The sequence below is a fragment of the Symphalangus syndactylus genome, chromosome 10 (assembly GCF_028878055.3).
Source record: "Symphalangus syndactylus isolate Jambi chromosome 10, NHGRI_mSymSyn1-v2.1_pri, whole genome shotgun sequence".
NCBI classification, from domain to species: Eukaryota; Metazoa; Chordata; class Mammalia; order Primates; family Hylobatidae; genus Symphalangus; species Symphalangus syndactylus.
In genome coordinates this window covers 115,628,824-115,655,576 of record NC_072432.2, presented here as the reverse complement: position 1 = coordinate 115,655,576, position 26,753 = coordinate 115,628,824, and the positions used below count along the sequence as shown (strand labels likewise).

At 54.1% G+C, this 26,753-nt stretch overlaps 3 protein-coding genes and 1 long non-coding RNA gene across 11 annotated transcripts in view; 3 read left to right on the top strand and 1 right to left on the bottom strand.

The window, feature by feature from the left end:
• BIN3 (bridging integrator 3) overlaps positions 1-10,208 on the top strand; it is a 48,354-nt gene extending 38,146 nt beyond the window's left edge. For all 3 annotated transcript variants that reach the window (XM_055295664.2, XM_055295665.2, XM_063611447.1), the window contains 5 exons: positions 368-504; positions 944-984; positions 6,547-6,688; positions 6,867-7,001; positions 9,336-10,208. In XM_055295664.2, the coding sequence (XP_055151639.1) occupies positions 368-504; positions 944-984; positions 6,547-6,688; positions 6,867-7,001; positions 9,336-9,482 (602 nt within the window). In that variant the 3' untranslated portion in view covers positions 9,483-10,208. The remainder of the gene's footprint in view (positions 1-367; positions 505-943; positions 985-6,546; positions 6,689-6,866; positions 7,002-9,335) is intronic.
• A 241-nt stretch (positions 10,209-10,449) lies between these two features.
• Positions 10,450-26,200, bottom strand: CCAR2 (cell cycle and apoptosis regulator 2). 6 transcript variants are annotated; one of them, XM_063611427.1, is made up of 21 exons: positions 26,063-26,200; positions 25,074-25,169; positions 24,727-24,818; positions 24,205-24,296; positions 23,879-23,993; positions 23,580-23,709; positions 22,842-22,938; positions 18,178-18,297; positions 16,652-16,874; positions 16,433-16,546; positions 15,927-16,090; positions 15,313-15,484; positions 14,997-15,227; positions 14,662-14,898; positions 13,365-13,509; positions 13,151-13,233; positions 12,433-12,579; positions 12,190-12,301; positions 11,903-12,091; positions 11,563-11,768; positions 10,450-11,426 (listed from the first exon to the last, which is right to left on the bottom strand). In XM_063611427.1, the coding sequence occupies exons 2-21, from the start codon at positions 25,129-25,131 to the stop codon at positions 11,055-11,057; spliced, it is 3,099 nt and encodes a 1,032-aa protein (XP_063467497.1). In that variant the 5' UTR covers positions 25,132-25,169; positions 26,063-26,200; the 3' UTR covers positions 10,450-11,054. The 6 variants fall into 6 exon arrangements, with proteins under 6 accessions (XP_063467497.1, XP_055151623.1, XP_055151625.1 ...); XM_055295648.2 differs by having other exon boundaries at positions 10,450-11,289; XM_055295650.2 differs by having other exon boundaries at positions 10,450-11,289; positions 13,151-13,230.
• LOC134731661 (uncharacterized) lies at positions 16,874-20,591 on the top strand. Its single transcript, XR_010114127.1, has 2 exons — positions 16,874-17,186; positions 17,252-20,591. It is a non-coding gene; the product is annotated as an uncharacterized lncRNA (long non-coding RNA).
• On the top strand, positions 25,577-26,712 carry LOC129491663 (uncharacterized). Its single transcript, XM_055296172.2, has 2 exons — positions 25,577-25,822; positions 25,902-26,712. The coding sequence occupies exons 1-2, from the start codon at positions 25,577-25,579 to the stop codon at positions 26,487-26,489; spliced, it is 834 nt and encodes a 277-aa protein (XP_055152147.2). The 3' UTR covers positions 26,490-26,712.
• The last annotated feature ends 41 nt before the right edge of the window (positions 26,713-26,753 follow it).

Below are 26,753 nucleotides of genomic sequence, written 5' to 3'. Positions count from 1 at the left end.
CAAACCACGCATCATGTCCAAACCACCTGGAGAGGTGGTTTTAAATGCATATTTTTGGGTACCAGGTTTACTGAATTAGAATCTTTGGAGCCAGAAACATATTTTATAGCCTCCCACCCAGATGGTCCTTTTCTAACCCAGGGTTTGGAGAACAGGTAAAGCCGTTCAAAAGAATTGTCCGGAGCAGTGTTAGGGTCAGGAATGAAAAACCATAGGGATCAGCAGCTTGTGGTTGTGTGGTACTTCGCCATTCTTGACGGCCGTGGCTGTGGGTGCAGGCCCCTGGCATAGGAGGACAGGGTCCTGGAGAGAAGGCCGTGAAACCTGCCCCTTCATAGAAGGCTCACTGAGCTTTGGCTTCCCACAGCCATGTCAAAATCTGCCGTGAAGATATCCTTGGACTTACTCTCCAATCCCCTCTGTGAGCAAGACCAGGACCTTCTGAACATGGTGACGGCCCTGGACATGGCCATGAAGCGGATGGATGCCTTCAATCAGGAAAAGGTGACTAGGTCTTGGTCTGGGGTGGGCAAGCATGACTTCTGCCCCCCACCTGGGCCTCTGGGTGGACTGTGCAGGGAGGCCCGAGTGGGCTCCCTCTGCTCTCGGGGCTCTAAGCCCTCTGGCCTCGTGTGCTGCAAGGTGCTGCAAGCCCACGGGGGTCTTTCCAGACTGTTCTGCCTTGGCTCTACCTGCTTCCTGAGGCTCCACGAGCTCATGTTACTTACTGTGAGGGTCGCCGGCAGCAGTCCTGTTCACCCCAGCCCGTGAGCCTTCTGTGGCCACCCACGTGGCCTCCACCCTGAGCAAAGCCAGGCCCAGGACAAGGACAGCACCCTGTGGCCCTTCAGACTTCCTAGCTCAGTGGTAGTTAGGGGCCCTGCCTTGCATGTCGCCCTCCCCTCCCCACCAGTTTTAATGTCTTTGGGTTTTTCTTTGACAGGTGAACCAGATCCAGAAGACTGTGATCGAACCCTTAAAAAAGTGAGTAAATGTCACCTGGGGGCTTCGGGGCACTTAGGGAGAGGCAGGTCAGCGGCCCCTTGGGGACTGAACAGGATTTCTAGCTGCCTGTCCCCAGATTCCCATGGGGCCTGACGGGAAACTCAGTGGGGACGTCAGCTCTGTGACCTGTGGCCTAAGCGTACATGCTCCTGGGGGCTCCAGAGCACCCGCATGGCCCAGGCGAGCTCAGGGTGCCCCTGCCACCACCCCCTTCCCACCCCACCCAGCAACCGCCGCTGTTCTGGTGGTCATTTGACCGCTTCCTCCTGATTGAGAGCCACTGGGGCCAGGGCTTGCTGAATGGAGCTAGCAGAGATCTTGGCCAGCCCTCAGCGGACATGAGCAAGGCCTTTCATCTTGCCCCGCCGGATTGGGAGAGCAGCTGCCTGCAGCACTCAGCTTTGGAAATGTGGGGGTGGCCGCACACAGGGAGGGGCGCGGCAGCGGGGTCTGGCCCGGGAAGGTCGCCTAGCTCGTGACCTGTTGGGGTCAGGAATGCTTCTGTGAGACTCATCTTCTGTTGGGCAGGCCCTGGTCAGTGATCAGACAGGCCTATTCCCTCGGTCCCCAGGGCGGGGAACAGGCAGAGCCGTGCCTTGAAGCCCCAAATCACTTCATCTTCCCTGGCCTCTCTCGAGCAGGCTGTGACCTAGAAAGCTCCTGTTCACCCAGCTGCACTTCCTTGCCTCTTCTGCGGTGGTCCCAGGCAGTGCCTTGCCAGGGCCGGGTAATGAGGCTCTGCCTAATTATCACTGGCCTGGCCCAGGGCCCACAGGGCAATGAGGGGAGCAGTTTTTGATCCTGCAGCCCTTGGTATTTGGGATAGCTGAGCTGTTCATTGACTGTGCAGGCCTGAAGTATGGGATTAGGAAAAGGCCCGCCTCACCCTAGCAAGCTCTTGTTTCTAAGCCAGGACCGTGGAGGCCCAGCGAAGGCAGGGAGGGAAGGGACTGTACCTCCCACTTCGGCCCTGGCCCCCCAGCCTCCCCAGAGTGGGCATCCACCACCCCCTGCCTGCTGGTGACTGTGCAGCCCCATGCCACAGGGTTGCATAGGGAGCTGGGGTGCAGAAAGAGCTCCGTGGCTGTGGGTTTTGGTCCTGGGCTTCAGGACAGACTGTTCAGGGCTGATTGGGAAGGACGCAGACTGAGCAGACCCTGTCCACAGAAGGCTCTTCTGTGCCAGGGCCACAGGGGTCCCAGAGACGGACACAGAGGCTGCCACAGGCACCCATGGCTGGCAGAATGAGGCAGGGACTCAGAGAACTGGGGCACTGACTCCCACCTCAATTTCAGTATCAGCAAGGCACCCTTGAAATCTGATCCCTGGCTTCTGAAGCCCAAATAGAGAGAAACCCCGGCCACTTCCCACCACCCTGGTGGCCCACCACCTGCCAGGAAGGTGGGGGCGTGGCAGAGGGGGCGCACATCTCCGCAGCGGATCCGCTGACCTCTGCATGAGCCCTCAGGCCTGCCTGGCTAGCTTCTCCCTGCGTCCCCACAGCTGACATACGATCTCCCCCAACCACGTAAAACCGCGCAGCCTACAGCCTCCTCCCATTGGCTTCCTCTTGCCAGAAGAGAAGCTCCCAGGGACCCCAGCACCGGAAACAGGAAACTCCAGCTTTCCTGTCCTCTGATGAAGATCATGGCCACATGGCCACCCCACCGCCCCCAGCCTCCCTGCAGGGGCTCAACCTCTAATCCCCAGTCTCTGGGCCGCATTCACATGTCGGATGGGGATGCTTTCAATTTCCCTTTCCTGGTGGGTGGAAGCTCCCGGCTGTGTGGGCATAGACCAAGGCATGGCAGGCATTCCCCACCAGTGCTGTCTGTGCCTAGCCCACCTCCCAGCCGGCCTTGCTCCCCTTCCCTCTCCTGCTCCTCTTCGCCCCTCCCATCCCCAGGGGAGTGAGTTTGATATTGAGCCTTAGGGCAGACAAGAATTGGGCAGTGATCATGGGTAATGCTTTGATCACTGGCCTGGGCCCAGCCCGGCCCCCTTCTTTGAGGATAAATGTAAAACAGACTTCAGGAGCTTACAGTCTAGTGGAAAGCCACGGCGTGTTCTCGGGTCAGCGGCCAGGTGTGGCAGCTGCCAGCGTGGTGCAGGACCATGAAGCGGGGCGTGCTCGGTGGGCTGTCTGACCTGCCCCCACCAGGCCTTGGAGGCTGTTTCCTCACATGTGGAAATAGAGAGCCAAACTGACTTCTCATAGTGGGACAGTCAGCACCTAGGAGCGGGAGAGGAGGTTTTGGTGGGCTGAGGTGGGCAGGGAGAGAGGAGGGGTGAAGTGCGCTGGAACAGCAGAGTGGAGCCTGGATCCTGGCTTCACGCCTGGGGTGAGGCTCCCCTAGTGTGGTTGGGTAGAGTCAGCAGGGCCTCTATGGGGTCCCAGAGACATATCTGGGAGGGGCTGGCACAGGCGCCCAGCCTGTGCATGTCTCCACCTCCCCCCCTGCCAGCAGCCTGAGCCCTGACCTGAGATCCCACACAGCACCATGGCACGTCCACTGTCCACCCTGGGGCTTTGGCAAAGTCTGTTCTGTTGCTAAGAAGTAGAAAACAGGGAGATGGGGCCTCAGTGGGTCAGTGACCAGGGCAGATGTGACAGAGTCCTGGTCCCCTACTCTTCAGCCACCTCGGCACAAGCTGCGCCCTGCCCTGACTGATGTGAGTTCCCCCTGAATGTAGAAGGGTGTGACACTTGTCCTTACCCCTAGGGAATCCCAATCCCAGGACCCAACCTCCCCCCACCGTGGTTGTAATTTATCAGCAATCGCCTCCAGTGGCCTGAGCAGGCAGAGCCTCTTGGTGACTAAGGGGTGCTGTCATGGGAAACGGAGGTTTTCATGGTGAAGACATGCTCTTCCCACAGGAGCAGGCGGCCTGCAGCCATGTCTCCTGCAGAGGCAAGTGGTCTTGGTTCCAGGGGGCTGCTAGGGGCCAATGCAGCCAGGTGGCCACCTGGAGACACCACCACCCCATCCCCAGAGGAGCTCTGTAACCCAGCCTCCCTCACCCCTGCTCGGCACTCTGCTGTAGTCAGTGCTCCTGGTGGCTCTGACTCTGGCCCAGGAAATAATAAGCCCCACCCGACAGCTGTGGGAAGTGGGCTATGAGAGTGCCACAGGGGATGTGGGGGGTCAGGCTGCTGGAGCAACGAGCGTGCGGCTCCTCCCATCCTGCGCCGTGGAAGGCGCCTTGGGCACACATGGCTTCACGCTGTGATGCCCTCCTTCCTGAGGATGTGAGCTCAGGGTGGTGGGATTGGGGCCAGGGCCAGAGAGCTCTCCACCTGCTGCCTCCTGCCTGCCTCTCATCCTTGCCCTGTCCCAGCGCCTGCACCCACCCAACAGCTCCCAGGCACCCACAAGGCCCAGGCACTGGGACCATCCAAGCAGCAGGTGTCTTCTAACACAAGGATCAGGGCGAGGACCGGGGTGGCTGCCGGTGGTCCCTTGGCCACTTGGGGCAGAGGGAGAGGTGGCCTGGTAGCCTCTCAGGCCCAGCTGCACCTGCTGCCTGAGCACGTGCCTCTCAGCTGCCCAGGAAGGGGGCAGGGCTCCCCAGCAGCTGCAGCTCCACCACGCAGCTGCCCTGGGCGAAAGCATCAAGCCTAGCTCCTCCTAGCGGTCTCACTCCAGCCCACGCCATGGGCGACTGTGCGTCCTGGTGGTGTCTGCTTCCCATCCTCAGTTCCGTAGTGCTGAGGGGCCTGCGTTCTCTGTGCACAGTGCAGAGAGCCCATGGCTTCTGCCCAGCAAGTCGGTCAGATGCTGGTTTGATTACTATGTCTAAGGGCATGGGTGAGGGTTCAGGGTGCTTTGGTGGCTTCACCCACTTAGCACCTTGTTAGACAGGGAGCCCCTTATGGACACTGTTGAGGTAGAGGATTCGTGTTAGTAGCCTGTCTTGGGGATAAGCCCTTTGTTTCATCAAAATCTACTCCCTGGGTCTGTGATTTAGTTTGGGGCATTTAATGCTTTGGTAAAGTTAATATCCTCTTACTCCGTGGCAAAACTGTTCATTACTCTTACCCCAAATGGACACTTGATTTGCTGAGGCTTTTTAAAACCAGGCCGGCCACGGTGGCTTACGCCTGTAATCCCAGCACTTTGGGAGGCGAGGCGGGTGGATTACTCAAGGTCAGGAGTTCAAGACCAGCCTGGCCAACATGGTGAAACCCCGTCTCCACTAAAAATACAAAAATTAGCTGGGCGTAGTGGCACATGCCTGTAATCCTAGCTCCTCAGGAGGCTGAGGCATGAGAATCGCTGGAACCCAAGAGGTGGAGGCTGCAGTGAGCAGAGATCACACCACTGCACTCCAGCCTGGGTGAGAGAGCAAGACTCTGTCTCAAAACCAAATTCCTGGTCATGTCCTTTGAGAGGCACATCTGGGAAGTGCTGCTCTGCGTGGTGTCTGAGCTCCTGGAACTTGACAGTGAGTCTGCCAGCATCCTCTCGACTCTGAGTGCCTGTGAGAGGCTGATCCCAATCTCAGTAACTGCTTCCTGCCCTCGTCTTTCCTCCTCTCTGGGTTCCTCATAAAAACCTCCAGGAGGAACCAACTCTTCTGGTCCTGGGTCACCTCCTAATGGCCACAGAGTCACGAGCTCCCTGGGCTGCACAGCCAGATGCTGGACACTCCAGGGCTCTGGCTTGCCTGGTAGACGCCCCCTGCCATCGCGCCGAGGGCTGGCCCTCCAGCAGCAGCAGCGAGAGCCTCAGGAGAGCATTGCTCCTGGTCACTAGAGGCCACATGAGTCACGAAGAGGCCCGTGTGGACCTGCAGTGCCGCATCGTCCACTGCTGCTCTCTCTGAGGGCCACTCCTCTGAGTCTCCCACGCGGTCCCTTCTAGTCACAGTGGGGTAGTAGGAGGTCCTCAGGGCATTTTCCTGAAGCAGCTGGTTGGAAGTTTGGCAGTTCCAGTGGCAGAGCCATAGGATTTCTGCTGCTTTCATGTTGCCAAGGAGCCCTTGAAGGAGAAGGTGCCCTGGGGCAGGAGTGAGTTCAGATTTCAGTTCTGCCACCTGCCACTGGCACTGTGATGGCTGGAAAGGGTGCCAGACAGAGAACGTGGACACCTATGTTCTAGACCTTCTCTGCCTCATCGTGACTTTGGATGAGTCATAGGTCATCTCTCTGTCCTCAGTTTCTCTCCTTTTTAAAAGTGAGGTGTTGGCCAGATGACTTCAAGGCACCTTCCCCACCATCCCCTAGTCCGTTGTGTGATAAAGCTCACAGGAGGTGGGGGTCAGGGCACCCTTTATTCCTGGGCCACCCTATGCTACCCAGCTCCCTGGACCTGGCCCACAACCCCACCTCCTCTCATCTGCCCGCACCCCATGACATTGTCCACGTTCGCACAAGCTCCAGAGGACAGGGCCTCATCTGTCTTGTTCACGGTGAACTCCCCAAGACCCAGAGCAGGGTCTGGCGCCTGGTAGGTTCTCAGGGCACATTTTTGGATAAGTGAGTGCTGGCCAGGACGCCCCTCCAAGAGCGGACCCATCTCCAGCCAGCTTGTCCCTCAGGTTCGGCAGCGTCTTCCCGAGCCTCAACATGGCAGTGAAGCGGCGGGAACAGGCCTTGCAGGACTACAGGAGGCTGCAGGCCAAGGTGGAGAAGTATGAGGAAAAGGAGAAGACGGGGCCAGTGCTGGCCAAGCTCCACCAGGTACCAGGGGAGGCAGGCGGGCAGGGGCTAGACAGGTGGGCCATCATGCTCACCTATGGTAAGTCCCTCCCCTCACCTGGGGGCACCAAGACCAAGACACAAGATGTCCCCACCCCTCCCATCTCATATCCTGCACCCAGCAGTGAGAGTGTTTTGACACCCAGGTCTCGTTCCCTAGGCACGAGAGGAGCTGCGGCCTGTGCGGGAGGACTTTGAAACCAAGAACAGGCAGCTGCTGGAGGAGATGCCGCGCTTCTATGGCAGCCGCCTCGACTACTTCCAGCCCAGCTTCGAGTCCCTCATCCGAGCTCAGGTGAGGCCGTCAGGTGCTCTTTCCCTGGGCTTGGTATACATAGCTCATGCCACTCTCTGTCACCCACGCTGGAAGGGTGGCTTAGCCATTCTCCATAAAGACAGGGCACCCACCCCAGGCACGGCCCTGAAGGAATTCATTCCAGTATCAGAGTCCCGGGCTCAGCGAATTGGGGGCCCTGCCTGCTGTTAGAGTCCTCACATTGCCTTCTGGTGAATCCCAGACCAGGAATGGCCGAGGTTCCCTTTTGTCCAGCAGTTCCTCCATGGATCTCTCTGCATTTCACTATAAGTAGCTCCTCTGCCCCGCACCCTCAAGTGGGCAGGTTCTTGGCCCAGGATGGTGCCGAGGAGAAAGGGATCTAGAGAGTGGAGGCCTTTTCTGAGGACTCAGCTCCCCTCCCCTGCCCACCCCAAGCCAGTCTTTTTAGCAGGAAACGGCGGGAGTCCTGCCTAGGAACCACTAAGGAAGGGGTTCCAGAGCCCTGGGGAGAGCCACAATCAGGGCTGCTGCTGGGGCCCTGGGGTGGAAAGGCAGGCCTGGAGGCATGGGAGCACCACTGGGAGTCAGACACGGGCCAGGCCCCAGCGTCCCTTTCCACTCGGGGACGGGAGGACACGGCGTGGCATGCTCCTCACCCTCCTCCATCTTCAAGCCTTTAGGAAGGATTGTTACCCCCAGCTGGCAAAATAGAAAAGGTTGGGCACCCATGCCAGAAGCGGGTCCCTTCCACACAGGACCCTGCTGATGGCTCGCGCTCAGCGACAGCCTTAGTACCCCAACACCCGTGGCACCCTGCCAGGTCCCTGAGGCTCTGCCCCTCCTGGCCCGGGTGGTCTGAGCGTGGCTGGGCGTCTGGCGCCCTCCAGTGGCCGTTCCCTGCAGGCCCCGTAGTCGCAGCCGTGAAGCCTGGCCAGTGCACACCCACCCTGCCGGGCCAAAGTCAGGGTGGCCACCTGCCCCAGTCAGGACACCTGAGCAGGGTTCATGCCAGGGCTGGTCCTTGTCAGTGACCCACGTACTTGGTCCTTGCCATCTTTAGGGGGCAGTGAGACCTAGAGCCTCCTGCAGGAGGGGGTGGGGACTTCTGACGCTTGCTCCTGCAGCGAGGGCTCCCTCCAGCCGCCCCATTGGGTTCACAGGAGACCTGGGCCTGCCTCTTCGTCACTGTCACCTGGGTGCTGCCCTGCACCCTCCCTCCTGTTTCTCACAGGAGGAAGCCACAGGGTGCCAGGCTCCCGCATGTCCAGGTTGGAGCAGATGGGAGGCCAGGGATGCCCTTTAACCAGGCAGCATTGCTGGGGGCTGACTGCCTCCTGGGCCCCAGCCTCCCCCTCGCCCGCCCGGCTGCCATTAGTCATGGAGAAGTGAGCATTCCCAGTGACTCAGCGCACAGTGGCTTGGGCAGGGAGTGGGGGCAGGGTGGCCCGCCCCCAGCCCAGAGGTGACAGCAGTGTGTTGAGACCAGCTCACTTTAGGTCCCCATCAGCTGGCGGAAATCTCGCCTCAGGAATATCAGCCGTGGGTCCCTGCCCCACCTGGCATTTCCCACAAGGTCCCCTTAGTGTCTAGAGCTCCTCCTCATGTCTAGAGTGAAACGTGGAAGCTTTCAGGAAACTGCATGCTTTCGCTGGGTCATGAGGTAGAAACTGAGGCAGAAGTGGCTCCTGTTTGTGGAAAAGCCCCTGGTCCTCAGCCATCTGGGAGAATCGGCGGGCTTCCCCATTCCTCCACCTGCCCCACCCTCAACCCTATGTCCCCTCCCACCCCGTTTCTGGTGCCTCCCTAGAGGGACCCTGGCAGTGAACCTGGCCTCTGAGCTGTCCCCCTGGCCACGCAGCTTGGGCCATGAGCAAGGGTGGCATGCAAGTTGGGAGGGAACGGAAGGCTAGACGGGCATCCCCTTTCTCGCCTGTGCCTCTAAAGCTGGCTTAGGGCTTTGGGAGCCACCAGCCTACCATGCTGTCTTTCTGCCATGGACAAAAGCCTTGGGTTCTCCCCTAGCTTACAAAAAGCAGTAAAACTCCAGTCATGGTGCCCATCATTCCACAGTCACCCTAGGAGGCCTATGCCTTCCTGCACCTGCTGCTGGGGGAACCAGGAGCCCGAAGCAGGGGCGCCTCCACCTCCAGCCACTGAGGCCCTGTTGCTCCCCGGCTCCTTTTGGTTCAGTCTCAGCTAGAGCCCTTCCATGCCCTGCACATCCCCAAAGGCACGCTGCAGCACAGCTCCAGATGGGTAAGGGCAGGGGGTAGCAGAGAAGTGTGAGCCTCTGGCCCCCTGAAGCACACAGTTCCCTGGAGCCAGCATGTGCCAACCCGTCGCCTCCCCCAGGTTGTGTACTACTCGGAAATGCACAAGATCTTTGGAGACCTGTCCCATCAGCTTGACCAGCCAGGCCACTCCGACGAGCAGCGGGAGCGGGAGAACGAGGCCAAACTCAGTGAGCTCCGGGCCCTCTCCATTGTGGCCGATGACTGAATCCCCATCACTCTTGGAGGACTCCTGTGACGTGGTCAGCCTCACTCATCCTTGCCCTTCTCAGGGCTAGCTGCTCCTCTCACAGGCCGGGGACAGAGGTGGCCCTGGTTCACTTGCCGGCCCTTTGCAATGAATGACTCTTCCTGAGCCTGGCACCAGGAGCCCTAGGCAGGCCGCCGTCTCCCCACTCACAGCCCCAGCAGGTAAGCAGTGTAGACAAACCCTTGGGGCTTTTTTATTTGGAGAACCGTCCAGCATGCATCCTGGCCCATGGCCTGAGCAAGCTGCAGCCCTTCTGAGGCCATGGGCTTTGTTGGCTAAGTTGGGGGTCATAGCCTTGTACGCGTCGTGGGCATCAAATCTACCTCCAAAAGACCCATCTTGGGGAGCCCTCTGGCCCCTCGTTGCCTTTTCACTTCAAAACCTCTTTTTTCTGGGAGAGGCCCTGAACCCTGCACGGGAGAGCTGGTCCTCCAGCCCTGGCAGGCCCTCAGCCAGCTTCCCAGCAAGACAAAAGCCACTCTCGTGGCTTTGGGACCCAAGTGGTTGGGGTTCCCGAGGTCACTGAGAACTGGTACCTCGGGAACCCGAACTGTCAGTGGAACTGTCCCACCACACAGGATGTCCCACAAGAATTCACAGGTCTCAAAGCACGAACAGTGGGTTTGTGTCTCACCTGAGTATTTGGAATTCTATTTTTTCAAGTAAAATTTTCAGTGAAACGTCCACATGGTATTGTGCTGTAACTTAGGCAAGCAGGGGAAACCCCTTCCAGGGCCTGCTGCCCTCCGCGGAGCAGCAGCACCCTCCAGCAGGCAGCCCAGCATGCAGGGGTCTGTGTACACCTCCCCGGCCCTGCCCCACCTTCTAGAGCGAACTGCACCGTGGTCCAGCAGAGACGCTGGGCAGGAGGGCATGCAGGCAAGCCTAGGAGAGGAGTAGGAAGAGCTGTGGAGGACACACTCAGTTTGTTTTTGACTTTGGTTTATTTAAAAAACAAGCCAAAAAAAAAAAAAAAAAAAACCCCAACTTTATATACAAAGTCAAACTGAAACCACGGATTATGGAAAGAGGCAAGAATTATGGGTAACAGGGGAGAAGGCTGGGCCAGAGCCAATACCACATTCTGAACACAGGAGCCACGGGAAAGAGGTGCTGGTTTCTTCTGGCGAGTCTGGGGTGACTGGAACACATTGTTCTATTGGCAAACCCAGCCCAACACTGAGCACTTTCTAGCATGACCTCCATTCCCGTGATGGCCAAGGGAGACCCTTCCCCCAGGAGCCTGTGTCCGGAACCTAGCAGAGCCTGTGCCATCCGGGGGAGGGGGCTGCTTAGCCCAACCAGGCTCCACATCTGTCTCTTCAGTTCAGTTCACTGACATCAGACCTTGTCCCACACTCGAAAAGCCTTTTTCTCCCCCTGTCTGTCTTATTCTAAACTGGAAGAGGACAGGAGAAAGTCAGCACAAGACTAAAAGGGCCCCAGGAGAAATACCAAGGTTGAGGGCAAAATGACATTCTAGGGGTGCAAAAGATGTTGTATTTAGTTGTTAAGTGGAACCAGGGTTCCTCACACATCCATCCCACGTAGCACAGCCCCCAGCCTAATGGCCTGCCGTCCCCTAGAGGCTGAGCATGGGGTCAGCCACCCCTGCCCTGGCTCCCAGGTCTTGCTCCTGCTGCTTTCTGGTACCACAAGGGCTCCAACTTTGCCAGGCGCCACCGCTGCCCTCACAGGATGGCAGTTCTGTGCGAGGCCGTCAGTTGCTAGGTGCCGGCTCCTCCTTCTCCACCCAGCTGTCAGCCTGTTTGAAACAGATGTACCCAGAATCGGGCCTGGCAAGGTGATCTGAGGACTGCGGACTGCCTCCTGCTGGGAAGCTCCCGCTGCACGCTGCTGACTGCTCAATTTCCAGAGAACCTGCAACCAGGGGCACACCGCCTGGCAAGCAACGGAAGGAAGAAGCCGGTGCCTGCTGGCCCTCTGGTCACTCCTGACACAGGAGCAAGTGCCCTAGGGGGACTTTTGGAGCTCAGGGAAAGGAGCTGTGCTGCCTCCTGGTCCACCCCCACCTTACCTTTTCTACCACCCGCTGGATCTCCAGCTGCAGGGGGGTCAGGCGCCTGCGGAGCTCCTGCAGCAGCCGCTGGAGCTGGCTCTTCTGTCGCTCCGCTGTCCGGGCGGTCTCCTCGGCCTCCGCCAGCCGGGCTCGCAGCTCCTGCATCTCTGCCGCCAGCGTCTTATTCGTTACTTCAGTGGCTGAGAAACGGTTATGGCTCTCCTCTGCAAGGTGGAGAAGGAAACAAGGATGGCTGCTCCATCAAGGCCCCGAGCACAGGGCAGGGCCTGAGCCTAAGCAGCGGGTTCCCTACTGGCCTGCACGTGCCCGCATGGTGGCCGCAGCCTCAGGCCCTCACCCAGCTTCAGCTCCAGTGTGTGGATCTTGTTCTCTAAGTAGAGCCGGCCGCTGTCCTGCTGCTCCGCGCGCTGCAGCAGGCTCCCCACATTGATCAGGCTGCCATTGTGGGACACCAAGGCTTTGTGTTCTGTGGGGGCAGCACCTGGCTTCGTGCTTTTCCCAGAAGGGGGCAGCAGGTCCAGGTTTCCTAGAGAGAACCATGAAAAAGAATTCAGAATGGAGTCTCCGGAGAGGACAGCCTGCCCTACCCGTACCCCAGGAAGGCTGCAGGGCCCCAGGACATACCAAAGAGCACCTCCTCAGGAAGGCCACCATCCAGGCCCTCCTGGCGGCTATACTGAAGGCTCCGGTACTGGCAGATGTTCTGGGTCACCACCCTGCTGACCAGCTGCTTGGCCTGCAGAAAACACACCCCCAGACACCTGCTGATCAGAAAGCCCAGTCCCCGACCCTGGCCATGGGCGGGAACCTAGAGCAGGAGCTAGTGCAGGCCTGTGCCCATGTGCTGGTGCAGAAGAAAGAAGGTACCTGTTCTGCACTGAGCCGGATCCCAAGGGTAAGGAGGATCCTCTCCAAGTCTCGCCGGTGCAAGTAGCCACACCAGTTGGCATCAAAGAACACAAAAGCAAGCAGACAGTCCAAGGGGAGCACAGCAGAGGGATCTAGCTCCTTGGGCTGCAACGAAAACAAAGATGAGCAGGATTTGCAAATAGTTCCCTCAGTGGCTCTATCGCCCCGGATTCAGCCTGTTCAGAAATCAGTGGTTCGGGCCGCATGCAGTGATGCATGCCTGAAGAAGTCCCAGCTACTGGGGAGGCTAAGGCAGGAGAATCACTTAAACCCAAGAGTTTGAGGCTGCAGTGCACTATGTTCATGCCTGTGAATAACCACTGTGCTCCAGCCTGGGCAACATAGCGAAACCCCGTCTCTAAAAAACAAAACATCAAGCACCTTGCCTGATGTTCATCACGCCCAAGCCAGCCTTCCTCTCTGGGCCACTTTCACAAAAGCTCCTGTGCTCCTCTCAGGAGAGGATCAAATACCCCTCTCCCATTCACCCCGACAGACACTGAAATGTTCTCCTGGAGCCTATGAACCTGCCCTTCCATGAGCCAAGGACCACACTGTGCGTTGGGTCCATCAAGAAAGGAAGTCACTGGTAAGCATCCTTCTCCTAGGAGTGGGCCAGAGGCCTTGCCAAATCTCACCACCACTGAGGCCCAGAGAGGTTGAGAAGATGCCTCACCATGTCCTGAAGTGAAGAGAACTCCATCTCTGACTGGTTTGAGGCAACGGACCGGACCTCCGAATCCTCCAGCTTTGCTCCTGCTACAGAAAGCCCAAGATAAATGGAGAGCAGGGCCCACCCAACTCCACAGCCCAAAATTGAAAACCAGCTTGGCCACAGGTGGAAAGCTACATCCCAAGCCTGCAAGCTCCCCTCTCACCACTCAACGTACCAAACTCCTCCTCTCCATCATCCCTCAGAAGCAACAGTTCTGGGTCCAGGGCCATCTCACACAGGTCCTCAGAAGCCTCGCCCCGGGGTTTTTCTTCTTCCTCTCCCCCAGAAGAGGGTGGTTTGGGCAAAAGCCCATCCTCCTTCTGCAGAGGCAGATGAAGGTGATAGGGAAAACAAAGGCAGTTACCATAATTACCAATAGTAATCATGGCTGACACCTCAGTATCAACTATGCCCCAGGCACTGTATGGAGGGCTGTACAGACACTGTCTCATTTCATGTATTTAATTTCATTAAGTGGGATTCAGAGCATGCCAAGGCATCACCAGACACCTGGGCTTTTTTCCTCAGGAGCTGATCTTGGTCCCAGAAGAAATTACATTCATTTGATAGTATGTAAACAAGCAGCAGCTGGGCATGGTGGCTCACACCTGTAATCCCAGCACTCCTGAGGTCAGGAGTTCAAGACCAGCCAGTCCAACATGGTGAAACCCCACCTCTGCAAAAATACAAAAATTAGCCGGGCGTGGTGGGGTGCCTGTAATCCCACCTACTGGAGAGGCTGACGCAGGAGAATCGTTTGAACCTGGGAGGCAGAGGTTTTGCAGTGAGCTGAGGTCACGCCACTGCACTTCAAACTGGGTGACAGAGCAAGACTCCATCTCCAAAAAAAAAAAAAAAAGCAGACTGGTATTTTAGAAAAGGTTTACAATTTTTTTTTTTTTGAGACAGAGTCTTGCTGTCTTGCCCAGGCTAGAGTGCAGTGGCGCGACCTCGACTCATTGCAACCTCTGGCTCCCGGGTTTAAGCGATTCTCCTGCCTCAGCCTCCCGAGTAGCTGAGAGTACAGGCACGCACCACCACACCCGGCTAATTTTTGTATTTTTAGTAGAGACGGGGTTTCACCATATTGGCCAGGCTGATCTCAAACTCCTGACCTCATGATCTGCCCACCTTGGCCTCCCAAAGTGCTGGTATTACAGGCGTGAGCTACCGCGCCCGGACTACAAAATTTTCTAGTTAACCATCAGGCAATCAAAGCACCCCACTCTGCCAAGCATTCTCAGTGACGGGGGTTTCTGTGCTGTCAGGCTGCTCAGCCATGCTCCCTGCACTCCTCTGCGCCACCTTCCCTTGCACTAAGTGTGCTACTTACTAGCTGTGCGGCCTCAGTCCATGCTGAGCAAGGGAGCAGGGAATGAGCTAGAGCACAGGAAGCGCTCGGAACAGAGCCCGGGGTGAAGATCCGCGGTCACGGTAAGCACTGTGACAGCCCGAGGTGACAGGGTACTCACCAGTGGGGGCTCTGACTCGGTAGCCGGACCCTCATTCTGTGCCTCATCCTTGGGCTCCTTGACCACCTCCTCTTTGATGGCTTCTTCCTCCTTGGTGGCTTCCTCCTTGGCCGCCTCCTCCTTCTCAGGTTCAGGTGGGGACACGACCTTTTCAGGAAGGCTCAGCAGCATCTTATAAACCCTATAGCCAAAATCCCTCTGGAGCATCTCCAGAAACAGCTCGGCCAGCACCATCACCTGATGGGGAGGTGGGAGGGTCCATGAGCATCAGGAAGAAAGACTGCTTCAGGCCCACAGATCCCAGCCCACAGCCTCCCCAAGACTCTGACACCTGCCTCAAAAGAGATCCTTTCTTTTGGCCTCCGATCCTCCACAATCCCATGGAGGGACAGGTTTACACAGCCAGGGCGTGCGATGACAGCAGGTTCTAGCGGGGGTGGAGGGGCCTCTGGGAGATCAGTGTCCGTTTCCTGCTGTGTGGTGGCCTCTGGAGTTTCTGCGTTCCGTCTAGGGGTGTCTGCTGCTTGCTCCAAGGCGTCAGGTGCCTGTTCGGCAGGCTCCGTTTCCTGTGACAATAGCCGAGATGAGACCCTCTGGGTCCCGGGATTAGGCCACCTATATCCCCCGCTGCGGGCTAAAACACACCCTTACCCCTGGTGCCTCCTGGGTCGGGGGAGCTGCCTCTGCAGCTTTCTGCTGGCACAGGGCCTCCCACTCCTCCAGAGTAGGCATGATGGTCCAGACGTCCGGCAGGTACACCACCACTGTCTGGAGCCGCCGGGGGGATCCCAGCTGCAGGTACTGAAACTCAGCAAAGCGCCACCTGCACATGGCAAAAGGAGGTACTAACTTCCTTAGTGACAACTCCATGCAGACACCACGTTCGCAGGCAAGGGCTTCAGTTTCCAGTCAGCATTCAATGAGCACACACTGCGAGCCTAGCTTTGAAAACACAACAGGAAAGCTACAGACCAAGTCCTCAAGAAATGATCAGTCAGTGGGGAAGTCGCAATCACACAAGCACCCTACAAGGTGCAAGGACAACTCCAGGGAGTCTCAAGTGCAGCCTGTGGGCTCAGCCAGCTTTTGGCATACACCCCACCCTACCCTGAGGCAGCAGAGAGGGCAGGGACGGGACTAGGGGGCAGGGACGGGACTAGGGGGCAGAGAGCTAACCGGCAGAAAGGGGCAGGGACCGGGCCTCCCCAACAAAACCTCCCCAACCTGGTGCGTTGGTACAGCTGAGGCTCAGGAAGCCCACTCACCACTTGGTACAGCCGCTCAAGTCAATGCCGGTCTGGGCCTGCGCACAGCGGATGGCGGTACGCACCAGCACCTGTGGGTCAGCCTGGGGGTCGAGGCCATCCAGGGAAGGAGACCATTCACCCCCAACCAGCACTGCCTCCTCTTCTTTCCTGCCCAGCAAAAACTGCAAAAAGAGATCAGGGATACAGAACAAAAAACTACATTACCTGGGTCTCCCACTGCAGGGCAAGGCTGCCACCCATCAGGATGAAGGCAGCAGGAAGTGGGGAAGTCCACCACACAGTGAGGTCTCTATCTATCTATCTGTGAACATGAACCAGCCACCTAGCTCTCTCTGACTAGTCCGAACAGCTCTGAGCTGCACCTTCCTCCTGGGTGAAATGAGGGGCATTCGGCTCCGAGATGCCTTGTTTTATGCATTCAGGGACAGGAGCCGAGCACTCAAGACGTGACAGGTTCTGGACATTACCAGTGAATGCATCTCCTCCTGCTCTCCAGCTCTTACCTTTATCTGCTTCAGAGGATGCTCTGGTGTCTCCCTTGGCTCAGCCATGTCATCCACAAAGAGCATGCAACAACGATACAATTCCTCCAACCCCGGGGAAGAGAGCAGCAGTACCTGTGCAGGAGGAGACACTCAGAGCTGCCTTCAGCCTCCAGAAATCAGATAGAGCTGCCTTCAGCCTCCAGAAATCAGATAAGTGACAGACGCCTGTCAGCTTACCTTGGAACTATAAGTGGGGTCACCGTCTGCAGGGATGGGCTTAGCACCAGCGTCTGGAGCTGCCTCCTTTTCAGAAGAGACCTGGATCCGGCTCGGATGATGGAGGGAAAAGGGTTGGCTCAGAGGGAAGGCTGACAGCCAACTCAGATGCACGGACAGAAAATCTGAGGGGACCAGGAGGCTGCGGTAACGGCGCTGGAGTTCTAGGAAGTCACAGATGGGGCTACAGGAAGACAGCAAGGGAATCCAGACTGAGCAAAGACTAAAACATTAGAAATGAAACCATCAAAGATTTGAAAAAATGGGCGAATTTTTTTTTAGTCTGAGAACTTTTGAAGTAAGGCACCCCTCAAGGAAGCTAGATCAGATCTGACCACTTAATTTACAACCTCTAGATGGCAAAAGTCAAACTGGGAAAGGAAAAAAGAAAACACAATACATGACAGAGAAATGTGTCATTGCCTTAATATAAAGGAACTCACAAATCAGTAACAAAAACTTCAAAAGCCTAAAAACAGAAAATTGACATCAATAGGTTCTTTTTTTTTTTTTTTTTGAGACGGAGTCTCGCTCTGTTGCCCAGGCTGGAGACATCAATAGGTTCTTAAGAGAAATATGTAAGAATTAAAAGCCAGGAAAATATGCTCAATCTCACTTACAATTAAAGAAATGCAAATCACATTATCACGTGTCACCAACTAGACAGACAAAGACGAAAAAGTCGGCTAACAGTGTTGGCAAAGGCGTGGGGAAATAAGGACTCCACACCCCACTGGTTAGAGCAGAATGGGCACAGCCTCTTCGGGAGAACTGGCAATAGCTATGGAAGCTTAAAGTAAAGCCTTTGAGCCAGATGCCCCATTTCTAGGAATTGATCTCAACGAACACACAGGTGTAGGTAGAAGGATGTTCATTCTAAGAAAATTTAGGATAGAGTGCAAATGGAGAACTGGTTAAATAAACCATTTTCATCCATTCAATGAATACTGTGTAGTTGCTTAAAAAAAACAACAAAATAAACTGGATCTAATAAATGTTCATATGAAATAAAATCTAAAGTACATTCAATGAAAAGGCAAACCATGGCCGGGCGCGGTGGCTCACGCTTGTAATCCCAGCACTTTGGGAGGCCGAGGCGGGCGGATCACAAGGTCAGGAGATCGAGACCACGGTGAAACCCCGTCTCTACTAAAAATACAAAAAATTAGCCGGGCGTGGTGGCGGGCGCCTGTAGTCCCAGCTACTCGGAGAGGCTGAGGCAGGAGAATGGCGTGAACCCGGGAGGCGGAGCTTGCAGTGAGCCGAGATTGCGCCACTGCACTCCAGCCTGGGTGACAGAGCGAGACTCCGTCTCAAAAAAAAAAAAAAAAAAAAAAAAGAAAAGGCAAACCAGTAAACAGTATGTACAACACGTTCTGTAAGAAAAGGCTGTAAGAACACACACGTGCACTTGCATAGAGCCCATCTCATTTACATAAACTATTACCAGCAGCCAAGTCTCAGCCCACCTCAGCCTCGCCACTCACCTGTCCACAGTGTAGGGAGTGAGGTGGACCCGGTAAGGAGGCAGGTCATGCCTTGGCTTCTTAGCACCCCAGGGCTCTCCACCAGCCCGCTGTTTGCGCTTCTTGGAGTCATAGTCATCACTAGAGGTTGACCCATCACCAACAGTAAGAAACCACATTGTTATATGTATTCAATACATACTGAACTAAAAGAACTGGAAACAATCGAAATCCCTCATATTCAATAAATGGAAAAAGAAGCCATGCTAACAGCCATATGACAGAATGTTACAAAGATATTAAAATGGACATTTACACTCTTTTAATAAACATTCCTGTTAAGCAAAAAGCACACTCTGCAACACTGTATACACAGTAGGCCTCAGCTACTGCAAAAACAACTTTAGAAGACTGAAAGGAAATAAAATACTAATGGTGGAAGCCTCTGGAAAGCTTACGAATAACTTTCTGTTTTTCTGCACTTCATTAATTATAGTTAACATGATCTTTTTGAAATGAGAAAAAAACTGATTTTTCTTTTAAAAATAAGAGGCACATATATGGATCCATGCTATGCGTTCTATAAAGTAAATTTTATTAGAAGAGACAGTTACAAGGCCGGGCGCAGTGGCTCACGCCTGTAATCCCAGCACTTAGGCCGAAGTGGGGGGATCACTTGAGATCGGGAGTTTGAGACCAGCCTGGCCAACATGGTGAAACCCCGTCTCTACTAAAAATACAAAAAAGTAGCCAGGTGTGGTTGCACACGTCTGTAACCCCAGCTACTCGGGAGGCTGAGGTAGGAGAATCGCTTGAACCCGGGAGGCGGAGGTGGCAGTGAGCCGAGATCGCACCATTGCACTCCAGCCTGGGCGACAGAGCGAGACTCTGTCTCACCAAAAAAAAAAAAAAAAAAAAAAAGAGACAGTTACAAATCCTTAATAATACACATTAAAGTCATAAAAACACTCAAACCATTTGCTCCAATAATTACACTCTTGAAAATTTGTCCCAAGAAAGTTAATTCCAAAGAAGAAGAAAGGCTACACATAGTGTGGAAAAATATGAAGCAGCATAAACTGAGAGTAAAAAACCAAATACATACTCAGCAATACCCAAATGTTCATAGTAAATAAAAACAATCCCACAGCCATTAAAACACTCAGGATTATGCTACAATATGGAAAACTGTTTATACATACACAAAAATAATTTGAACTCTAAGTATGCACATGTATGGATAAAAACTAGAACACAGGAGAAAAGAGTGGCAAGAGATTTTCCTTTTCAAAATTATTTTCTAAAATTCTTTAATACCTACCTGTTAATAAGTTACCTTTAAAGAGAAAGAAGGTAGAAACCATACATATTTTTACATACACACACACTTTTTTTTTTTTTGCGACAGAGTCTTGCTGTGTTGCTCAGGCCAGGAGTGCACTGGCGTGATCTCGGCTCACTGCAACTTCTGCCTCCCGGGTTCAAGCAATTCTCCTGCCTCAGCCTCCCAAGTAGCTGGGATTACAGGTACCCACCACCATGCCCAGCTAATTTTTGTATTTTTAGTAGAGTCGGGGTTTCACCATCTTGGCCAGGCTGGTTTTGAACTCCTGACCTCAAGTGATCCGCCCACCTCAGCCACCCAAAGTACTAGGATTACAGGCATGAGCCACCGCGCCCAGCCTACGTATTTATATTAATTTTATATAATAGCATGTACTGCTTTACACATTTTTATAATGTCACTACAGTATTACACTATAAGTGCAACAGATATGGGTACAATAAATAAAAATACTTAAGAAGAAAAAACCTTTAGACCATTCATTATAAAGTGCCAGACTGATAAGGGGAAAACCCCCCATGTCACATGAGAGAAATAAAATCCACTGTTGCTTCTCTGTGCCTGGGTAACTGAGTTGATTGTATTCACCAGAAGGTTTTTGTTCTGCCTTTTAGACCTGCCTGGGTGATTTCCCTATTCACACCCCAGTGACTAAGCTGAACAGATTTATCATGACTCCTGTTCTTTTCTGTCGGCCTTGGTCACTTCCATGTGCATGAGCATCTCCATCCAAAAGTGGCCTTCTTCCCTAGCCCCAGTGGGATGTCAGTAGCCCATATTTCTAATAGAAGACCCATGCCAAAGCCACTTTGACAACTCTCCAGCTCACAGTAATGCTGTCAGCCTCTAGCTAAACTTATGATCCACTCAACGCTGTACACTGTGTGGCCACTTTCCTCCGCTTCCTGTACATTGTCAGGAGGTCATAAGGCAGCACCAGGGGCTGACCTCTCAGGACCCACAGCAGCAGAGCCCAGCTGGGTACACCTGTCTAAAAACCACAGCTCAGCAGTAGCTGCTCAATGGAGATATTGTTCTCTGCATCCCAAAGCCAGGAATTCAAAATAAAGCTTGGCTTCCGTGCAAAACATTAATGTGGCTGAGTCCTTCATAAATTAAAAGTTGAGAAACTAAATAAATAAATAAAAGTTGCTGCCCCAGAATGACCTACTTCCTACTACCCCTGGCCCCACTCTGCACATTCTCTCTACTAACCGACGGTAATATAGTATCTCCCTCCCAATGGTAGTATAGGTTGAGTATCCCTTATCTGAAATGCTTGGGACCAGAAGCGTCCTGGGTTTGGAATTTTTTTCAGATTTTGCAATATTTGCATTATACCTTCTGGCTGAGCATCCCAAATCCAAAAATCCAAATCTGAAATGCTCAATAAACATTTCCTTTGAGCACCATGTGTCGGCACTCAAAAAGTTCTGGATTTGAGAGTATTTTGGTTTTTAGGATTTAGGATGCTCAGCCTGTACGTCCTTTCTGTAGAAGCTGTGATGCTGAAGCATAATGGCCAAAGTAATACAACAGACTTTGCATGAGCCTCAGCACATCCAGGACAATCAAATGCAACTGACTAGAGAAAGCCTGAAATTAACCCTAAAGCAGAAAGTCCACAGCAGTCACAGAGCTTCACCCAGGCTACACTGTCTCAGAAAGCACCTGCTGTGATTTTGTAATGAAGCCTTTAATAAACTCACACAATGTGAAAGGTAGAAGGTCCCTGGAAACTGAGGACCAGGAAGATGCACAGGACAAGACGCTGTCGGCCTCTAGCCAAACTGTTATGATCCACTCAACGCTGTACACTGTGTGGACACTTTCCTCCGCTTCGTGTACATTGTGAGGAGGTCGTAAGGCAGCACCAGGGGCTGACCTCTCTGGACCCACAGCAGCAGAGCCCAGCTGGGTACACCTGTCTAAAAACCACAGCTCAGCAGTAGCTGCTCAATGGAGACATTGTTCTCTGCATCCCAAAGCCAGGAATTCAAAATAAAGCTCCCAGCGCTTTGGGAGGCTGAAGTGGGAGGATCACTTGAGCCCAGGAGTTTGAGACCAGCCTGGGCAACGTGGTAAAACCCTTTCTCTGCCCCCAACAAAAATAAATATTTACTTACTTTTTGTAGAGACAGGCTCCCAAAGCACTGAGATTTATAGGCATGAACCACCACACCCAGCCTTACAAAAAACGTTTTAAAAAATTACTCAAGCATGGTGGTGCACACCTGCAGTCCCAGCTACTCCCAAGGCCGAGGCAGAAGGATGGCTTGTGCCAGGGAGATCAAGGCTGCAATGAGCCGTGATCACACCACCACACTCCAGCCTGAGTGACAGAGCAAGCCCTTGTCTCAAAAAAAAAAAAAAAAAAAGGGTTAAGGGTTACATGAGATTTCCCATTTGTCAAAATTGTCAAGATGTGTGCATTTCAATCTAAGTTCCACGTTAAAATTTTTTACCTTAACAAAATCAAGTGGGAGCACTGAGTAGATGGAGGTAGAGATGAAAAAGAACGGTAGCTGATACTTGAAGAAGCTGGGTAATGGGTATAATAAGGTTCCTCATACCTTTCTGTTTACCTTGCATATAGTGAAATTCTCCATTATAACAAGTTTAAAATGAACACAGAACTAGAACGAGTCTTAAACAAACCAGTCTAGAGCTTAACTTTTAGAGGTACAAGCAAAACACTCAGGGAGAGTGAGACTGAGGAAGGAACATGTGAACTGGAGAGAAGATGGGACAGCATGCTCCTGGTGGTCCCCAATACTACAGATGAGATAGGATCACGAGGACACCCTAAAGGCCCAAATCAGCCATGCTTGCTCCATACATGGCTGAGAAAGCTGCCTGTGTGTCCAAGGCACAGAGGCCTGAACTCCCAGGCACAGTGCAATATACACCTTCTAACAGCATACTTATGAGTACGGGGTCTATAAAGAAACGTTTTAAACAACTAGAACAGATACTGCAGTGTTAGTTTTGACATGTTACTATTGAGAGTTTCCATTCCTGTCATCTCAACTTAGGGACTAGAAACAAAGAATAAGAAGTATCTCAACATGACATTTTGAAAGATGAACTGTATCAACTCCCTGCTTACTTAACCACTGTATAAAATTCCAGTATTTTTATATACATTCCAGTGTGTCTACATACTTCAGAGAAAAGGGACTAGCATCTAGCTGCAGGCAGAGAATGTTAGTGGTAAGCACAGCCACCTTCCAAGCAGTTGACCTGGGTTCACTTCCTGGCCAACACAAAAAAATAATAATAAAATAAAGAGAATGTTAGTGTCAACAAGTGGCCAAAAAAAGGGACATCATCCTCTTACCTTCGGCCCTGATCCAACCGTCCATGAGGGCCCCGGGCAGGAAATCTGTTCAGGTGGCTCAGGTGAAGTGTGTGGGATGTTTGGAAGAGACTCAGAGCTGCAGAAAGGAAATGACTGGTGACTCAAAAACCCTAAAAACCAGCCGGGCGCGGTAGCTCACACCTGTAATCCCAGCACTTTGAGAGGACAATGCGGATGGATCACTTGACGTCAGGAGTTCAAGACTAGCCTGGCGAACATGGTGAAACCCCATCTCTACTAAAAATACAAAAAATTAGCCGGGCGTGGTGGTGGGTGCCTGTAGTCCCAGCTACTCAGGAGGCTGAGGCAGGAGAATGGTGTGAACCCGGGAGGCGGAACTTGCAGTGAGCCGAGATCACGCCACTGCACTCCAGCCTGGGTGACAGAGCGAGACTCTGTCTCAAAAAAAAAATTAGCCGGGCATGGTGGCAGGCGCCTGTAATCCCAGCTATGGGGAAGCTGAGGCAGGAGAATTGCTTGAACCCAGGAGGCAGAGGTTGCAATGAGCCGAGATGGTGTCATTGCACTCCAGCCTGGGCAACAGAGCGAGACTCCATCAAAAAAAAAAAAAAAAACCCTAAACACCTATCCAGATTGCCCACCTTTCTTCCAGTACACAGAAGTACCCACCTCTATGCTAAGAGCAACAACCTGAAAGTCCATTGATCCAGACTACCCCATAAAGCCACACCCAACAATAGTGCCACTCGTACTCACGCTTCTGAGGAAACAGTGGGGGAATCCGGTGAGGCTGGAAGATCAACTGAGGCTGAGCTCCCAGGATCCCTTGCTTCTGGCCCAGGGCTGCTACATGCAGAAGGGGAGGTGCTGGGGACTTCAGTAGGGGCTGCAGAACAGGAGCCAGGAAATTCAGGGGACCCCATGGTTGAGGCACTCACTACCTTGGAAAGATGCAGTCCCACCCCCCTAACAAAAGTCAGGGTTTTGCCCTGCTGTCAGGGCACAGGGGCTTCCATCCCTCCCCTTTCCAATGCACATGCTAAGGAGATGAATACCTGGTTGGAGAGCGTTTGCACCTTGACAGCATTCCAGGGCACTGCCTGGCCTGGGTTGTATGCAGCCTTCACCAGCACCTTCTCACCCAGCTGGGGCAGACGGCCCTTCACCACACTGCCAGCACACAAGCCAGGAGGCCCCATCAGGAGAGGAACCCTGGCCAGGCCACCCTGACTGCCCCTATGAGGCCTTTCCCATCAAGATTTCCCACACCTTGCACAAAAACAGCAAAGCAATGGCTCTGAGGGGGGTGGGGGCAATACCAGCATGGTGACAGAACTGAATCCAATAAGCATTTCCAGTAGGGGACCAACCTCAAGCCTACCTTAGCTGAAAAAAGACCTCTTCATCCACAACCCCAAAGTAGTCATGCAAGCTGGTAACAATACCAGTGAAGACCCGCTGTTTCTCCCCACCCTGTAAGAGAAGGAGACAGCTGAAAAGTAAAAGGGAGGAAACCGGACAAAATCGCACTCTGCCATGAAGGTCTCATCTCAACCCACGCCCCGGCTCAGCGTACTGCATCAAGAGTTCACACAGAGTGAAGTACAGGTGTGGTGGGCATACTCCATCATTAGGGGTTGGGGCATGTTTGAGCTGGTTCTTGACCCACAAGCTGCTTCTAGGATTTCCAGTTCATTAATTCCAAGACGTACGCTAAAGATTTCCCTGGAGCGAGAAATGAAGATGCTCCAGTGTGAAGGCTATCTGGGCAACCCCATACTAGCCCACTACCAGGAGAGGGATCAGGAATGATAAACACTATTATGTAAGAGAAAAAGAGTACCAGGCCTCCATGCATTCAGTCCCAAGGGCTGAAACTTATTATAAGGGATGCCCAACCTACCTGAAGGTGCCTGGCATTCTGGGACAGTTCTGTGGCCACAGGAGGAGTGAGCAAACCAGGAGGAGGGCCCAGAAGAGACGTTGAAGCTGTGCCTATGGGGAAAGAGAAGCAATCTCCAGGAACCGCCCCTACCACCTTAAGCACTAGAGTCAACCAAAGGATGTGGTAAATCCAAAGGCTACAGCTCCAGCCAGCTCCTCCACAGGGCTTCACTGGCAACCACTGTGGGCATCTCCTGTTTTCCAGAGGAACATCAGCAGCAAATTGCTCTCCACCAGGGAAACCCCAAACTAACTCCAGAGCACATACTTCCCAGGATGAGGCCAGGTAGGGAGAAAAGTGATCACCTGAGAAGTTGCGTCCCCCTGGAAGCGGGTTGATCCGCTGGCGCTTAAACTGGGACATTGGAAACGCTGTCCTCTTTCAGAGTCGTGGGGAAAAGCCTTCAATCCAAAAAGAAAGAAATTAACAGCTAATAGGGGAAATTTCCATCTATACACGGAAAAGTGGAGAATCTTAATTAAGGATATTTAGGAAAACGGGGAGGTGGGTAATAAGAATGAATGAAGGCAATGGATGGAGAGAATATAGAGAAGTAAGAAATGAAACAAGAAATTACATTGTTCCAGTTTGCCCTCACAATAACCTAGTGGTGGATGATATTGTCATGCTGTCTTACAGACAAGGAAACTGATGCTCAGAGAGATCAAGAGACTTGCCCGGGGCCACATAACCAGGTAGTGACAAAACTGGTACTCACACCCAGGCCTCCCAACAACTTAGCGCTCCTCTCACTATGCCACGCCACCCCCAGAGTAGTTGGCGGGGTGAGGGGCTCGAGAGAGCCCCGATGACATTCCTGCATTCAAAAACATCCGCCAAAACCCTCCACGCAGGGCCCGGAAAAATGGAGGAGGCCGGTGCCGGCGAGGAGATGGTGTGGGCCCTCTCCCCGGAAGCCCGACCCGTTGTTTCCTCGACCCGCTGGTGGGAAGGCAGCTCCCTGGCCGACAGAACGCGAAACCGGCTGCGCGCCACCCTCCTGCTCCCACGCTCCCGGGCCCTCCGCTCCGGCCTCAGCAGCCGCCAGCGTCGGGTCTCCCGGCAGAGCCGCGACGAGGCCACCGAGGGAGGACTGAGGCGCGCGGTTTCTCCTCCTCCCGCCCGCCCCCAAGGCCGAGGCCGTTGCCAGGGAGACGGGACTTGCAGTCCAAAGAGGGGCTCGGCCCCTTCCGCGCCCCACGCATCTTCGCCGCCCGGCCCTCGCAGCCCTTCGGCCAGCGGAGGGACAGAGGGGCGAAGGGGCAGAGGGGCTGCGGGGGGCCCTCCAACCCACCTGCGGGCCAGGGCAGCGACACCGGGGGGACAAAGACACCCGGAACCACCACAGCCGCTGCTGCCGCCGCCACCGGAAGCGCCTCTCCGGAAGCGCGACCACTGGTCGGAAGCTGCCACTCTCCCGGATATGGTCCCTCCCTCGTCTCCGCCGACCTCTCCCTTCCCCCACGCCGGCCTGCCATCCCGCGGCAACTGGGGAGAGGAAGTGCGCCTTCCCGGATCGGATGCGCGTCAGGAAGTCGCGCCTTGGTAGTGTCCTCGCTAAAGAATCCCATCAGAAAAGAAGGCTTCGGATCATTGGTTCCGAGCTCAAAGAAAGCGGGAGCCAGGCCCCCCAAACACGAGACCCCCCCCGACTGCCTACTACGCCCGCCTCCCTCTGGCAGTCGAGACTGCAACAGATAAGGAAACCAGCCCCGTCCTGACTGGAAGAGAAGGATGCCTATCAGTGGCCATTTCTAAGAGACATTCGTTTGTCTGACTCAAGCCAGTGACCCCCATGCCTAGTCAGGAATCAGTGCCCTAATTCTCAAATACGAAATCTAAGAGGCCTCAATGAAATGACCCGCTCAAAATCTTGCCAGGAGACTGGCCATTTTAGTCCCCATTAGCAATCCCAGCACCCCCTTATCCTCCGACCTCCCCATCATCCCTCCAGCCTTACTTTCCCCTTTCCTATTCACTTGACG

Bases quoted from the DNA above. Each gene is read 5' to 3' on its own strand.
- CCAR2 (XM_063611427.1), bottom strand. From the start codon at position 25,131: ATGTCCCAGTTTAAGCGCCAGCGGATCAACCCGCTTCCAGGGGGACGC. The intron at 15,228-15,312 runs GTAAGGGTGTGT...CTATTGTCACAG, and splicing joins CGACCCAGGAGGCACCAGGG to GAAACGGAGCCTGCCGAACA. The intron at 14,899-14,996 runs GCAGGTGTCAGA...CCTCCCCATCAG, and splicing joins AAGAAAGGATCTCTTTTGAG to GTGATGGTGCTGGCCGAGCT.
- LOC129491663 (XM_055296172.2), top strand. From the start codon at position 25,577: ATGACATTCCTGCATTCAAAAACATCCGCCAAAACCCTCCACGCAGGG. The intron at 25,823-25,901 runs GTCTCCCGGCAG...CCCGCCCCCAAG, and splicing joins TCAGCAGCCGCCAGCGTCGG to GCCGAGGCCGTTGCCAGGGA.